General features: G+C 33.4%; 1 protein-coding gene across 1 annotated transcript; it reads left to right on the plus strand.

Annotated features, from left to right (window-relative positions):
* Positions 1-10,623: 10,623 nt before the first annotated feature.
* On the plus strand, positions 10,624-16,540 carry LOC122317975 (glutamate receptor 2.1-like). Its single transcript, XM_043135073.1, has 5 exons — positions 10,624-11,044; positions 13,227-14,539; positions 14,777-15,089; positions 15,208-15,617; positions 15,865-16,540. Exons 1-5 carry the CDS (start codon positions 10,780-10,782, stop codon positions 16,420-16,422), a joined length of 2,859 nt encoding a protein of 952 aa, XP_042991007.1. The 5' UTR covers positions 10,624-10,779; the 3' UTR covers positions 16,423-16,540.
* Positions 16,541-16,773: the final 233 nt, after the last annotated feature.

The following is a 16,773-nucleotide window of genomic DNA, read 5'->3' on the forward strand; positions in this document are numbered from 1 at the left end:
CTTACATTTTTGTCAAAAACCCAACTTGACTGAATTAAATTATTAAAGACTCCAACCATTACCTTTTTTAACTATTAATGTTGTTGACATGAGTAAAAGGTGAGCAGCCCAATACACATGATTTATACAACTACATATCAGTCACTGCAACCTATCAGAATTTAGTAAATACAAATGATAGTGCCTGTTAGAAAGAGAGATTGAACATGATATATAAAAAAAAATAGACTGAATATGATATATAAAAATAATGGACTAATCCAACGTTCATCTTTCTAATATGGTCAAGGGAAGATAAATGTGTACAATTGTTTATAGCTGATATTCAGTTTGTTAGTTTGCTTGAACTCTAGTAGATAAATGCCTAGTAAAACCAGCAATGTATCTACAAATGATGACCACACCCACTAGTCCATACAAGGTCTGTTTATTCCCTCAAATGTGACTTTTATAATATTACTGTTAAATCTAAAATATACATGTTTCACCTTTTTTTTCAATTTTCTTTTTGCTGATAAAGGTTAGTGGATTTCTAGGCTGTCCATCATGTCTATCCTAGTCTTACATTAATCCAACGTTCACATGGAAGCATCTCAATATTAGATCTTTACTCTAAAGAATTCATTCTCACATCTTGCTTGGTGAATATAATATTTCATGTTAAATATTCAAAAATATGCTACATTACTAAATGAGATTGGGCTGGAGGACGCTTGCTTAGTGTTAATTACAAATATTAGCCATTGCAAATGCACGGTTGTGAGGTCAATTTCAAACTGACCTTACCACAGTTTTTCCAAATGGTACATGTCTGGACAGGTAGGTCTCCAGATTAAACAATGATTGGATGAAATCATGTATAAGAAGATGGGTTTGAGGAAGAATTTAAAATGCCATGGAGGATCTAAACTTACCACTAGTTATACACTTGGGTATCTCGATTATGGTATATGGCAATTGTGAGTACACGTCTACTAGTTTCTTAGGTGCAAAGAGAGGTGACCAATGTGTATGTCACCTTTGAACAGGTGGGACATACCATACTAATTGCCATATATAAACCAGAATCAACACTACTAATGATTTCTCACTTATATACTAACAATTTAGATCTTTAAAATGAAAAATAAAGAGTGACAATGAAGTACTTTGACCTTTCTCACATATATAAAAGGTTTGTTGCTTGGATGCTGGCTTTTTTAATTCCATGGCTTTGTTGTTAGATAATGGTGAAAATTATTTATACATAAAAAGCCAAGTCACATGCGGAATTGTAATATAGAATAGTGGAAATGTATATGCTAATATTAGAAAAGACAACGTTTTGGAAGGTGTCTTTGTTTTTGCGCCCATTGGGTTTGAGCAAATGGTACATTTTATAATATTTTGCACTCAAATATGGAGTAAAAGGGCATTAACTAGAAATGTGATAACTAAGGCATAAAAGGTCATTAACTAGAAATGTGATAAGGAAGGCATAATCTGATATTATGTAATCGCTGTAGTTTGCACTCAAACTGTGGATTGTTGTTGTAACCATTGACAACAAATCACATGATGTTAGTGCATCGGCAAGATATATTTCTCAAAGTCAAAACGTCCATCGCTAGCATTAATGTCTCATTTTCAATTGCCATGGTCCATATATGTTTTAGGTGCAAATTTAATTCCCCGGTAATCTTTTGGCCAAATGGAAGGAGTATTTATATACTCTGTGAAAAATTAGACATACTTTTTCACAGAGTAATGTACCTTGTATTACAATGAATTTAATAAAAAAATTTCATTGCAATATTCAGTATCACTTACGATCTACCATTTATAATTTACACAGGTAGGTCTACAAAATGGATGTGTTGTTGTAACATGAAATCTTTGAAAAATGTTCATGTATTGGTTTGAGTAAACAAGCTTCCCAATTAAAGATACATCATATGTTGCATAGGTAGAATTATGAGAATGAGAAATTTTAACACGTTAGCAATAAAATCCAATGTCCAAAACATACTGGACATTTACGTTAAGAAAAAGTGCACGATTTATTTAATTCATTTTTCCAATACTTCCCCACAGGTTGGACACAAAGATACATTTCCGGCAGCCGGGCCCCAATTTATATGAAGGTGCATGTATTTCGTAATATTAATGTTTTATTTTAATATACTCATATTCACCAATCTACTTTAGAGCTAACATGTGTATAGAAGAATGCCGGATATGTACCTTAATCAAGATATAAAATTTGTCCAAATTTATATTTGATTGGTATTTGGAGTCTACCATATACTTAATATATGTACAAGCGGTATACCAACTATATTCATTAATCAAGATATAATGAAGGCAGAGATTTTTATTTTATTGCATAGTGGAGTCTACCATATACTGCCCATGTGTATAAAATTCCATTTTTATTTTATTGCATAACAGAGTCTAACATATAGTCAACATGTATAAAAATGGAATGCCATTTGTCTTCATTATTCAAGATATAAAATTAAAGGGATTTTTATTTTATTTCATATTGGACCACATATACTTAACATGTGAACAAAACAATGAGATATATCTTCATTAATCAAGTTATAGAAATAAAGAGATAAATATTTTATTGCATATTAGAGTCTGTCATAGACTTAATATGTGTACAAAAGAGCTGCCAGCTGTCTTTCATTAATCAAGATATCAAATTGATTAAGATTGTTTATTTAATTACATATTGGAGTCTACCCTATCACTTACATGTGTACAAAAGACTTAACATGTGTACAAAACAGCTGCCAGCTGTCTTGGAATCATCAAGATATCAAATTAAAGTTTTTATTGCCTTTTATTGCATATTGGAGAACCCATTTTCCTCCACATGTGTACGTACAATGATCATGTGTACTAAAATGCTGCCAGCTATCTTGAAATAATCAAGATATCAACTTAAAGTTTTTATTTCCTTTTATTGTAACTTGGAGAACCCATTTTCCTCCAGCTGAATACGTACAATATTATGTGTACTAAAATGCTGCCAGCTGTCTTGGAATAATCAAGATATCAAAAATAAGAGTGGTACATTTATTTTATTGCATATTGGAAACCCCATATACGTAACATGTGTACAATGTTCAGCCTCAAAAGAACTGCCAGCTGTCTTCATTAATAAAGATATCAAAATAAACAAATTCTTGTGATAACCTTTTCAAAATACTACATGTATTTTCGCCCAGCTCTTACCAAGACGTCAAATGATTGTACTTAATTGGCTCTTTTACATGTTGCGGCATACGCGGGAAAGTATTATTTGGAAGAGGCGAGATTTTAAAGCCTGGAAAGTGGTGACTTGGTGCCAGTCTATAACTTCAGAAGTGACAGAAGCTGTACATCAAAATCTTCGTGGGTTCCAAAGGCCAGTCCATTCCTCATGCTCTGGGTTCCAGCAGGTTGAAGGAGTAAGGAAAGAAGATCTAGAAGTGGGTTTTGAGGCTGAACCCCAAATTCCTTGTACGCACTGTGGTATTTATATCACTAGACTTTTTCAACCAATTGGCTGTAGACCTAACCAACAAAAAGCTGAGCAAAAGGTATGTTTTTTCTAACCCTACAATAACATTCTTTACTTTTCTTTGCAAAGACACAAATGCAATTTTTTCTGTGTGATATAACAATGGAACAAATCAGGAAAATATCTAAACCCACATTGTATCTAGCAAATTTCTGAATGTTGTAACTGAACTATTAAGAGTTTTTCAGCTATGGGTTGATGTAAGAAAGATATTGAATGATGAAATGGATACTAGTGTTTCAATAAAAGATTAAATAAAAATTTATAGAGGCTTGAATATATGCTTAAAGGTGATGTTGTTAACATGCCCTAAACATTATACACTAGGCATGTAACTAAGTGAATGTGAACCTAGGGAGCAGCATCTTACCTGCTGGATAGTGTGTTGCACACACCTCATTTTTAGTCATAATTTTTTTGTCAAAGTAGATGGCTTGAGATAAGATAAGGATGTTGTTAACATACTTGAAATGTCATTCTGGTCTCTGAATTTAACAGAGACCAGAATGTGATAACACCTGCAACTTTAAAGGCAATTACAAATGATGAAGAGGCCAGAATGTACATGATAATGTGATTATACAATGTATTCTATGGGTTGGTACATAACTTGATGCAAGAGTGTTTATGCAGATTTGCATGTGATCAGTGGGTAATAATTGGTGACTAGTAAATAGAAGGTATATTTAATTTTGTGAAAATGTTAGTTTATCTTTAAAAGTGTTTCATTCAGCAGTATTATCACACATTCAAGAATTATGTATATTTTCAGAAACATTCACACAATGATGTTTACTTACACAGTGATGTTGGTGGGGAATTAGGAGTAGATAGTAAATATGAAAAGTTAAAACATTATGTATAGTGTTGATAACTACTGGTATGTGGTAATGTTCATATTCCATGTTGATTGATGTATTGTGGTTGACTTGAAAATACAGTCATGTACAAATCAGGGAAGAGATTTAGGAGGGGACGACCTCGACGTCCCCTAATCAACTCAAGCCCTATTAAAGAAGTTCCAGACTTGGTGCCTCCGACTACAGTTCTACGAGATGAGGAGGATCCCATTATTGATGCCTTAGCTGAAGTAGTACCAGAAATGGGCATAGAAGAAGCCAATCACGAAGTACAACATGACATCAATGAGAGAGATAATCTCACTGATATGCCCGGTAAAGTTTATGATGTATTATAAACATGTATAGGGTTCTAGTTTTGATGTTTATAATCCTTAGCCATGCTTCACTGTATTGAATAAGTTTATACATGTTTATAATACAGTTCCCCCCATTAAAAAACGAGGCTGAGGGCCTGCGAAGGGTACTGCATTTGAAAGGTTGAGAAAGTATGGTAAGATCCCTTTAAATATAAAGGATGGGCATAGGGGTCCTTCATGCGAAAATGCTACTATATTCAGTAGTCGAGTGAGCTAGATTATAAGAGTACATGCTGAAATGCGCCATGCTAGTTGGAGTGCGGTTGGCGACAAGGAGAAGCACGAGCTCATCACTCGTGTTAGAGTAGGGGTTTAATATATATGCCTAGTAATTTTTATTTATGAATATTGATGGCCTATATTTGAGTGACTTCTTGTATGTGATATGTTTCCTACATTGCAGGGTGATTTTGAGTTGGACTGGACAAAGGAAAATCATCGTGAAGCTGTAGTAAATGCATTAGCTGATAAGTATAATGCATACCATTACGAACTACACAAGCACTACCGTAAATTTGCAACGCATGAGGAAGCACTAGCTGGTCGGAAAGAGTCAGTGGAGCCACATGTTTGGGAGTGGCTCTATGAACGATGGGCGAGTGGGGCATTTAAGGTAAGTATTTTTTGTGTTATAACCTTTTCAGATAAAACTGAGGCAGATTTTTTTATCCTTTAATAACATGCTTACAAAATATATGGTTAGTTTTGTTGAGGCATTGAGCATTGGTGTGTAAGTGCATGACAATAAATCTTTGGAATATATTTCAGGAGCGGTCTCGTAGAAACACAAATAATAGAAAGAAACAGAAAGTTAAACACACTGGTGGGAGGAAATCATTTGTCAGGCTTATGGAAGAGAGGGTAACATATTTAGTGTTTTACCTTAATTTTAAATACTTGCTGTCCAGGAAATGATAATGGTTTAAATGTCTCATAATTTGTAATTGAAGGGTGAGGAGGCACCAAATATGATTGAATTTTACAAACAAACACATTGGTCAAGAGAGAAAGGGAAATTCATCAATGCAGCAAGTGAGTTCAACTATGTGAGTTAGCTGAACCCTATCCAGATTCTAATGATTTAGTTTCTTTATGCATGACTGACCTTCAGAAAATAATATATTTTTTATCTTTATAATTTCAGAATCTGATGTTAGAGAGGTTGAATGAGAAAGGGACAGAAGAGGATCAGGATGATGATGCTACTGCTGATGTATTCAAAGAGGTCTTAGGCTATAAATCTGGATATGCACTTGGACTGGGCCACTCAGTCATTCCTGAGCCCTCCCCTTTTATGCAAAAGAACAAGACATTTAAACGATTGGCGGAGGAGAATGAAAGGAACAAGACATGTGCAAACCATTACAAGACTCAACTAGAGTCACTTTTGGGTGAAATGGCTGATCTGCGCAAACAATTTTCAGAGCATGACAGACAGATAAACATGATAAGCTCACAGTTAGAGTCAAATCGGGAGTCTCAACAAGAGACTCTCGGAGATGCTTAGGCATCTCTCATATAGTTTAGCTTTTTGAAGTGTTGGGGATTTTTGTGTTTTTTGTTCCCCCTATGGAAATGGCAGTGTTAAATGCCTTCTGAAAATTGATGTGTATTGTGGGCAGGTAAAAAATAGAAAGGGTTGGAGGTGGTTGGATAAGTGGGATTTTGTGTTGTTATTGTAACATGGTATCTTAATGGAAGTAGGTTGTAAGGAATGTTTGGTGGTGGTCATAACAATCAGGTAATCTTTATTCTCCTGTCTGGCTGTATCTTCAAGCCTACAATGATAATTTTGGGTTTATAGTAATCTTGTTTATAGTTTAACTGAGTGTGCACAGTTGACTAAAATATTTTGCTACTTTAATTCAGGGATATTGCTGCATGCATTAGCTGCATATTTGTAAAGGTTCCAGCCAACAATGGTTCTGTGAGTATGTAGATGTTGTTCCAGCACAGTTACAAGATGTTGAGATCCAATTCAGGAAATGGTCAGGAAAATATAACTGGATAGGAGCTTCAGATTTGGTGATGGTATATGTTACTGTGATCTATTCTTGTTTACATCCGATCAATTCATAGTGCATTATGTTAGCATATGGAACTTGCTCCTAGACAACATGTATGTTTAAAATATATGGGATTTTGGTATATTGACTGTTGTATTTAACACCATAACTAGCTGGAAATTATTCTCTGTGGTTAAACTATTTGGTGGAAGATAAGAATTAGTTTTTGTCAAAAAAATGTGTATGCATGGTTGCAGCTCTTACATATTATCTTAAAATGATCTCTTTGCAGCGTATATACAGTTTAGAGACATATATAGGCTATCGAAAGAAGGAAGGAAAAAAAAGTATAATGTCAGTGAACTTATATATGGCCTTGCAAATAACATACTTGTACAACAAAGATTAATTTGGCCAGTTTCATCTTTAAACTAGTGGTTGCAGGAAATGTGCTTTGGAGCTGTCAAGCATATTCATAGTCTAGTTTAGACCCAGTTTACTGTTTTCATATATAATATTTTTGGGTATCTTATAACTGTCATATGGTATATGGGTCATAGGGTCAGATTTTGGCCAAACATGTGATCACCAAGGTAGTTCATACATGTAGTTTTTGACATATTCAGTCTACTTGGTTTTGATAGATATTGTAACAGCACTCATAAATGCTGTTTGATCAATCCTTACTGACCCATAGGATTTTATCTCGCTATAAGTCAAACTCTCATTCACTTCATTGTGGGAAAGGTCTGATTTGTTGAACACAAATTGAGGTCACAAAATTAGAAGCTTGTGTTGGAAATTGGCTATCCCTAAAACCATTGTTTGATCAATATTACTTGCATCTTGGAGACATGTAATTTTGTGAATGATCAATTGCTGATGTTAAGGGGCCAATATACAGAAATGTTGATGTTTTTGTCTCCAACTATATTGAGCATACTGAGATATATTGGTAACATATATATATATATATATATGTATGCATTGGAAGAACATTACTAGATATTAATAATGAGTGCCCAGTGAATTTCAAACTTGGAAATGATTTGCATATTAGGTTTCTGGTAGGAAAATCTTGTATTGAAGAAAGGCCATGAATTTTGTGATAATTACATGTTGGATAATCTGCATATTGCAGAAAATTTGCCAGCTTGGTGGAGGATTTTACCATATATTGTCTGTGACTTTAATATTGTAAATGCCCAAGTATATTAAGGGAGATGGTATGTGAGGATATCTTACTCAGATCACTATTAGTTTGTAAGTTGTAATGTTCTGTTTTTTTTTTTGGCCATGTCAAGAGAAAGATCAGTCCTGTTATGCAAACTTTAATTGTTAACAAACTGAATTTGTTTTTTTTGTTCCCATTGTCCAGGTGTTTTTCATTCACTCAAAAAGTTGAAAATCTATCCATACAGAAGCTACATTGGTACAGCTGGAATCTCATCACCTTGGACGATAAAAAATGAATGATAGAAACCTTGAAAGCAATGGAGCTATGCACTATTTCTAGGCTGGAGCAAAGTTCATCCCAACTATATGTAGCAGAATTTGTGTTTTATGGGCTATACAATAGTTCTAACTATTATGTTGATCCTCCCATTTCCTTCCCACACGAAATACATTGATGTATTTCGTATATGCAATCTAAACATTGAAACATGTTTGAATTAATTATATATATGTACATGTATATGAACAGGGGAATTTATGTGATATGGTTGTGATTGTGTTTTTGAGTACTTTTGCCATATATCTCAACTAGGTAAAGCCCAATTTACGACCCTTTATGGAAGGGAACTTTTCTGATGAATGTGTATTTGTTTTTCCCCAGGAGCAAGCAATTGTGGCAAAAACGTGGTATGTTATATTTGCCAAAACAATATAACGAAAATAAACTTCATGGGAAAAGATTATTTGCTAAGATTGTGGTGGTGGGAAATTCTACATTTTTAGTGAATGGTCTTGGTGGGGAATAGCATTTAAGTAAATATGATGACATTATTTTCCACAAGACATTATCATGGAAAGTAATATTTTACCACAATAGCGTTTATGGGTAAATCAGCTTACATTCATGGCTACCACATGCTAATTAACCACAAGAGATTTGGTGGATAATAGTTATACCCACGAAACTAATATCATAGCAAAACATTTAATTACCCAGAAGACACATGGTGGGTAGTAATTATTCTCCACGACGTGTTTCATGGAAAAACATGCAGTTACCCACAAGAAATTTGGTGGGTAATAGTATAACTCACGAAGTAGTTCATAGAAAAACATGCTAATCACCCTTGGTTCTATTTGGTGGGTAATAGTAATACTCACGAAGGACTTCATGGAAAAAGATCCTAATTACCCACAAGAAATTTGGTGGGTAGTAGTTATACCCACGAAGAAGTTCATGGCAAATCATTTCATTACCCAGAATACAATTAGTGGGTAATAGTTATACCCACGAAGGAGTTCATGGCAAAATATGCTAAATACCCACAAAATAATTGGTGGCTATTAATTATACCACGAAATGTGATGGTGAGAATTGTCTATCTTTCACGAGTTCTACAGTATTTAAAAGGGTTTTTGCCACGAAAAGGATGACTTTTGCCCACAGAATATGTTGTGGTTAATTCCATGTAGTCCCCACGAGTTAGAGGTCTCGTGGAGAAAAATACCTTTTCCCACGAAGTATACGCCACGAGGCTCCCACGAACAAAATTGGTGTGTACAGTTTTTTTTTCACGAAAATACGGACTTTTGCCATGAAGGTGCTCCTTGGAAAAATCTTAGATTTCTTGTAGTGACATCTCGACCAAGAAAGTGATAATATTGGCCACATACTTGTTGAATGGATTTCGTTTGTAACACGATCAACCGAGTCCAACTCACCATTCTTAATGGTGCATGGTAGCTCGCTCTTCCGATTAGACTGACCATTCTGCTGTTCATGACATCTTGACCAAGAAAGTGATAATATTGGCCACATACATGTTGAAACCAAACACAGCCTCACAAATCATGTGATTTTTCCTTTTTGTTTTGTACCGGGGAACATATAGGAACATGGTCTAGTTAATAAGTGGACGCGCATAAGAGTCTTTGTATTCATATCAGATGCTGAAAGAGTAGAATCCTGACTAATATATACGACCGTATCAAATGTCTAACAATAATTAAACTAGACGCGTGATGATTATTTTTCTAGCTTTATAATAATTTGGACTCTAATTACACTACTCACTAATTATCTTTTTAAGTAAGATCTAAATATTATATTAGAAATGATATTTTCATTCTTTAAGTATGCAAAAATAAAAAATAAAAAAAATATGTAAGTCTCATACACTCTCTTGAAAAAAATCATGAATAAATCTACAATTCACATAAATTTTAGTTTTAATGATAGACTCGTTGAGACTCAATTCCTTCAATTAAAAAACAAATCTTAAAGAAGATATAAAGAAACGTGGAACTTATACAACCGACAATTCATTTTGCGATAAAAGTAGCATTCAAATTCTTATAATTGTTATTCTTTATAATAGTTTGAAAAAGAATAATTCAGTGTAATTTTGACGTTCTTAAACAACATAAATGATATTAATAAAATAAATGGCATTTTTCTACTCCTTATATACTTTATTAATGTGATTTTACGTGGGTAATTGGTAATTGGTTCAAAAATCCATATTAATTAATTTATACGCGTAGAGATTTGGTCTACTTCTCGTTGAGATTCAATTCCTTCAATAAAAAACAATTCTTATAGAAGATACAAAGATCCGTCAATGTCATACAACCCGCGTTTATTCTGTACTCTAGCGGGGGGAAGTATTGCCAAACAGTCAATGTTCAGCTAAGCTGTGGCTCCTATAGTTTCTTGTAAAGAAGACCTCTAGTGGCAGCATTAATGTCATCTGTCCTTAACTACAGAGCGCATCGATCAGACCATTTATTTCTGCAATCTGTAGCAAGCTTTAGCTCGATCGACAATGGCTTTGGCGTACTACCAGAAACACCTCCTTTCTTTCGTTGCCTTTCTCCTACTCGTGAACCTCCATATCGAGCACTCAATGGGAAAGGAAGTCGTACCAGTGGGCGTGGTTCTTGATTTGAACTCCACGGTGGGAGGAGTTGCAGAGCGTTGCATGTCCATGGCACTCTCCGATTTTTACGGTGTCTATGATTATTATAACACCAGGATCGCTCTTTTGACTAGGGATTCTGGGAAAGATGTCATTGCCGCAGCATCTGCAGGTATATTAAATTAAGAGTTTTGTTAGGTATAAATAAAGTCGCGTATTAATTTATATATTAATATTGATTTTTTTATATTTAAAATTTAAATTAATATTATTTTTAATAAAATATATTTTTTAATCAATTACATTAGATTGGCAGAAATATTAATGTATAGTTGTCCTTATAATTAAATTTTTTTCTTAAATTAAAGTTCAAATGAATATAATAGGAAAAAACATGATAAAGTTGTTAATTGTCTTTTTCTGGATGACAAAAATAACTGATACTCCCAAAAAGTAAAAGCACTACGAATATCTAATGTATAATACAAAAAATATAAAATATTTGAAGAATTGTTTATAAAATAAGTTCTATTAAATTATGTAGAAGAATTTGTAAAATACAAATTGTTATACTAACCGGCTATATGTAGCGGATCGATACTGTTCATCCTTCAAATATATTTTTTTATTATTTATACTTTATTTACTCTCTCATTTCTTATTACTTTTTTTACATTTTAATGTAAATTCTTTTTATTTTTTATCATTTAAAGCACCTCTATTTTATTTTTTTCTAAAAAATATCTTGGAAATATTATTTAACCAATTTTTTCATATTTGATTTTATTTTTAATTTTTATGTAACTTATATAATTTTATTTTGTATATATAGGACTGAATTACATTACATTGTATATAATAATATATTATAAATATAAAAGAATATATGGATATTACAAATTTATTGGTAGAAATGAACTGTTTAAAAAAAATAAAAATAAAAAGTATTTAAATGATACGAAGAAAAAATAGATAAATTGATGTATAATATATTGTAAAAATCAGTATATTAAATAGAAAAAGTAAGTTTTATGATGGATGAAGAATCCATTGAGAGTGCTCTTAGGAAAATCAAAGGTTATAAAAAGTTGGCTACATCGAGCTTAACAGCATGTTTGGACACTTGAATTTTCTTATAATTTTGTGAATAATATTAATATTTTATTGAGTTTTGAAAAATGAGATAAAAAAAATTGAATTAAAAGATTATAAAATAAAAAAAAATTAAATATAATATTTAATATTACTTTTTTTTTAATTTATAAAAGTTGTATTGATTTTTGTGTTTGAATAATGATTAGGTAATAATTACATAAAAATAAGTTGAAAATTTAAAATTAAAAAGTGTTTGTATTAGAAAATGAAATTATAAAAAGATTTAAAAATTTTGAGAATTCTCAATATCCAAACATGCCCAAAAAATTTTAGTCTTGCTACATTTGAATCTCAAATTTGGGGAGCTATTGTATCAAGCTAAACCATTCTTTTGAATGTATATATTTAGATATATTTGTTATTCCTACTCTTTCTTGAAAATTAGAAACAATATCATAAAAATAAAATTTTCTTATTTTTGTTAACGTGAGGTAGAATATATTAATCAAAATCATTTTTCCTAAACATTTAACTAATTTTTGTTAACAAACACACATTTTCACAGTCCAAATAATACATAAATTATTTTATGGGAGAAGAATTGTTCTTATTTATACTACAGATGAATTCTTGGAAATTAAACAGTTAAAAAATAGGGTTTTAAAAATATAATTAGTAAATAAAATAAATAATTTTTTAATAGTGTAAAAATTAGAAAGAATATTTCAATAGATCGAGTAGGGAAAGAATATAAAAGAATATTTCAAAAGCATAGAGAAAAAATAGAGAGTAAGATGTAGAGTGTTTGAAAACAAGAAGTATTATAGAAATAAAAATATTATATAAAAGTAAATTTATAAATTAATATGTTTTATGTGATCTGTTAAATTTATTTTATAATAAAAATAATTTTTTAATACAAACGAGGGCATGGTATATTAAAGAGATAGTGATAGGCTAACAACTCATTTACAAATAATTTTAAATATAATAATACTTTTTATTATATTTAAACATATCAGATCAAAATTAAAAGTTAAAATAAAATTTAAAAATGTTATTATTTTATTATATACAAGCTGTTAGAATACCATCGTTGACTTTGCTTTGTGACATCTGTACCATCAATTTCTTAACGATCCACATGATAATGATAAAGATTATTATCCTCGTTGTTGACATGTTATTGTACTTAATTGAACGTCTTCAGTGAAATTTTATATCTTCTAATTAATCATTCACTATTTACTGAAATCCAGCACTGGATTTAATGAAGAATGAAGAAGTGCACGCTATCATAGGACCTCAGAGCTCAGCACAAGCTAAGTTCGTTATTGAACTTGGACGAAAAGCTCAGGTTCCAATCATTTCCTTCTCAGCCACAAGCCCCTCTCTTTCGCCTGCTCAAAACCCCTTTTTCATACGCACGGCACTAGATGATTCCGCTGAGGTGAAAGCCATAGCAGACATTGTTACGGCCTACGGTTGGCGGGAAATTGTCCTTATTTATGAAGATACAGATTATGGAAAGGGTTTAATTCCATACTTGATGGATGCTTTTGAAGAGATTGAAACTCGAATGCCTTACAGAAGTGCAATTCCTCCATTATCCAATAATAGTGAAATCGCTAAGGAGATTAAAAAGTTGAATGAAACTAATGCTAGGATATTCCTTGTGCACATGACGGCTTCACTTGGCTCGAAACTCTTTGCACTTGCAAATAGTGCAGGAATGATGAGGGAAGGGTATGCATGGATTATCACGGAAGGGTTATCAGCTTTGTTCGGTCCTTTGGGCCCAAAGGTGAAGGAATCAATGCAAGGTGCGGTGGGATTGCGACCATACATACCCAGATCAAAACAGTTGGACCACTTCAAAAGAAGATGGAAAAGAATTAATTTAACCTCTAGCAAAGCAAACGTTAAGATTACTGGATTAAACCTCTTTGGATTATGGGCATATGATACAGCTTGGGCTTTGGCTATGGCAGTAGAGAAGGCTGGCACAATGCATTCTGAATTCTTAAAGAAAAATGCTAGCAAAAGTAACGTGGATCTTACAGCTCTAGGCATTTCTGAAACAGGTCAAAGTCTTCTTGATACGATTCTAACTACAGAATTTCAAGGCCTGAGTGGGAAATTTCATTTGATTAAAGGACAGTTGGAACCTTCAACCTTTGAAATACTCAACGTGATTGGAAAAACAGAGAGAATTATTGGATACTGGACCAGAAAAGGAGGATTTCCACGAGAATTAGACGGCAATAATGAAGTGGCATCCTCAATTTCAAAGGACAAACTTAAGCAACCCATCTGGCCAGGTGACACAACAGAGCAGCCACCAAAGTTGAGGATTGGGGTTCCGGTGAAACCAGGTTTTGAAGAATTTCTGAAAGTGGAATGGGATCCTCGCACTAACAAGCCTATCATATCAGGGTTCTCCCTTGATGTGTTTCTTGCTGTAATTCAGGCATTACCATTCCCCCTTCCTTATGAGTTACTTCCTTTCGCGAATAAGGATAGGCAAAGTGCTGGAACGTACGATGAACTTACGTACCAAATTAAACTCCAGGTGATTTTTGGGCCTAAGTATTTGTGTTAACCTGTAAAAATTAGTTATTCAATACATTGAAAGCAATATACACCCTTTTCTCGCATGAATGGTGGGGATATCATTGTCATGTGAGAGGGTGAAGATTTCTCCCAAGGCAATGATTAATAACTCAGTAAAGCACTTCAACAAAATTTGTATTGTTTTTCTTTTCAATGTAATGGATTAATAACCATGCATATTTTTCTCTAAATGTAGAAGTATGATGCTGTGGTGGGAGATACAACAATTGTGGCTAATCGCTGCTCATATGTCGATTTCACTTTGCCTTACTCAGAATCGGGCGTGTCAATGGTGGTTCAAGTGAAAGATGATAAGAAGAAAAACTTTTGGATTTTCTTAAAGCCACTAAGCTTGGATCTGTGGTTAACAACAGGTGCAGCATTTGTTATTATAGGTGTGGTGATTTGGGTTCTTGAACACCGAATAAACAATGAGTTCAGAGGCCCGCGAGTTCAACAACTTGGCACGATTTTTGGGTTCTCATTCTCGACACTGGTGTTTGCTCACAGTAAATATTCTTCAAACCCACCCCCCCCCCCCCCCCAACCCCAACCCCCAACCCCAAAAACAAACCCAAATTTTAATATACTTAATTGTGTATATTGATATCGATATAATGGATCCAGGTGAGAAAGTGCTAAGCAACTGGTCAAGATTCGTGATGGTCGTTTGGTTTTTTGTGGTACTCATCCTCACACAAAGTTACACTGCAAATTTAGCCTCGATGCTGACAGTAGAGAGATTGCAGCCTACGTTTGTTGATGTAAACGAGATAAGAAGGAACGGTTATTTTGTTGGATATCAAAATCAAACCTTTGTCAAAGGGCTTCTAATAAAACAGTTGAATTTCAATGAGTCCATGTTGAAGCCTTACAACACCCCTGAGCAGTATCACGAAGCACTGTTGAAAGGAAGCAACAATGGTGGGGTTGCAGCTATTTTTGATGAAATTCCCTACATCAAGCTCTTCCTTGCAAAGTACAACTCCAAGTACACTATGGTTGGACCGACCTACAAAACCGATGGATTTGGCTTTGTGAGTCTCTCTCTCTCTCTCTCTCTCTCTCTCTCTCTCTCTCTCTCTCTCTTTAATTTTTGTTTTAAACTTAAATCATAAATAATCATCCAATCCCAAATTATTACCTATTTTGTATAAACTCCACCTCAAACTTCAAAAACCAACAATTTGGTATCTCGAGCTACTGATTTTCTATAATTTAATTTGTCTTCGCTTGTTTTTTCTCGCTCTTAAATGCTATAGGATTGCTCATGTGTTTCTTCAGGTCTTCCCAAAAGGATCTTCTTTAGTCCCACACGTTTCAAGGGCAATCCTGAATGTGACTCAAGACGCAATCAAATTCGGAAAAATTGAGCAGAAGTACTTTTCAAGTAGTGGAAGTGCTAGTACTTGTGAAGATTCATGTCCCTCAATCTCTTCAAATATTGCCTCAATCTCTTCAAATAGCCATAGTCTCGGTCTCAACAGCTTCGGAGGCCTCTTCATTATCACCGGAGTTGTGTCCTTGTTCTCGGTGTTGGTTTATGTGTCGAAGTTCCTTCGCACAAATTGGCCTACCGTGAGCACCCTCAAACCTGAGAGCTCCTTTTTGTCCAAGTTGATTGAACTGGCCAAGCGTTTTGACCAGAGAGAAGATCCCTCCTCACATCCCAATATTCATGAAAGACATACATCTTGGGCAAACGCTGTATCAAGTGCTGAAGGTATAGAACTTCCTCATAACATGGAGAACCACTCCAGGAATTTCCACGCTGCAGGAGACAGTGATGAAAGTCTTGATTCAACGGGTTCTCCTTCTCGGCGCAGTGATACTCCATCTTAATATAAAGATATGAAAATAAAAATAAAAATAGACTTAATTATTCCATGGATATTGTTTGTAGTTCATTATTTTAGATTTTGTTATTTCAGTCATATTTGTAATAACGAATTTTAATATATTGATATATAAAATTATTTAAATTATACCAAATAATGCAATTGACTCCAAATTTAAAAATCATTATAAGCTTGAATTTAATCGATTTATTGATGGGTCAATGTCAAAATAATTCAAATGGCTTCAAAGAGAGAGATTCTAATCCCATTCAGATTCAACTTTTTATTTCAAAAGAAAAAAAAAATAAAGTTAGGGATATGTCTTAAACGTATAAATTTTGTATAAGTTTTTTAT

Source organism: Carya illinoinensis, chromosome 8 (genome assembly GCF_018687715.1).
Source record: "Carya illinoinensis cultivar Pawnee chromosome 8, C.illinoinensisPawnee_v1, whole genome shotgun sequence".
Taxonomy (NCBI): Eukaryota; Viridiplantae; Streptophyta; class Magnoliopsida; order Fagales; family Juglandaceae; genus Carya; species Carya illinoinensis.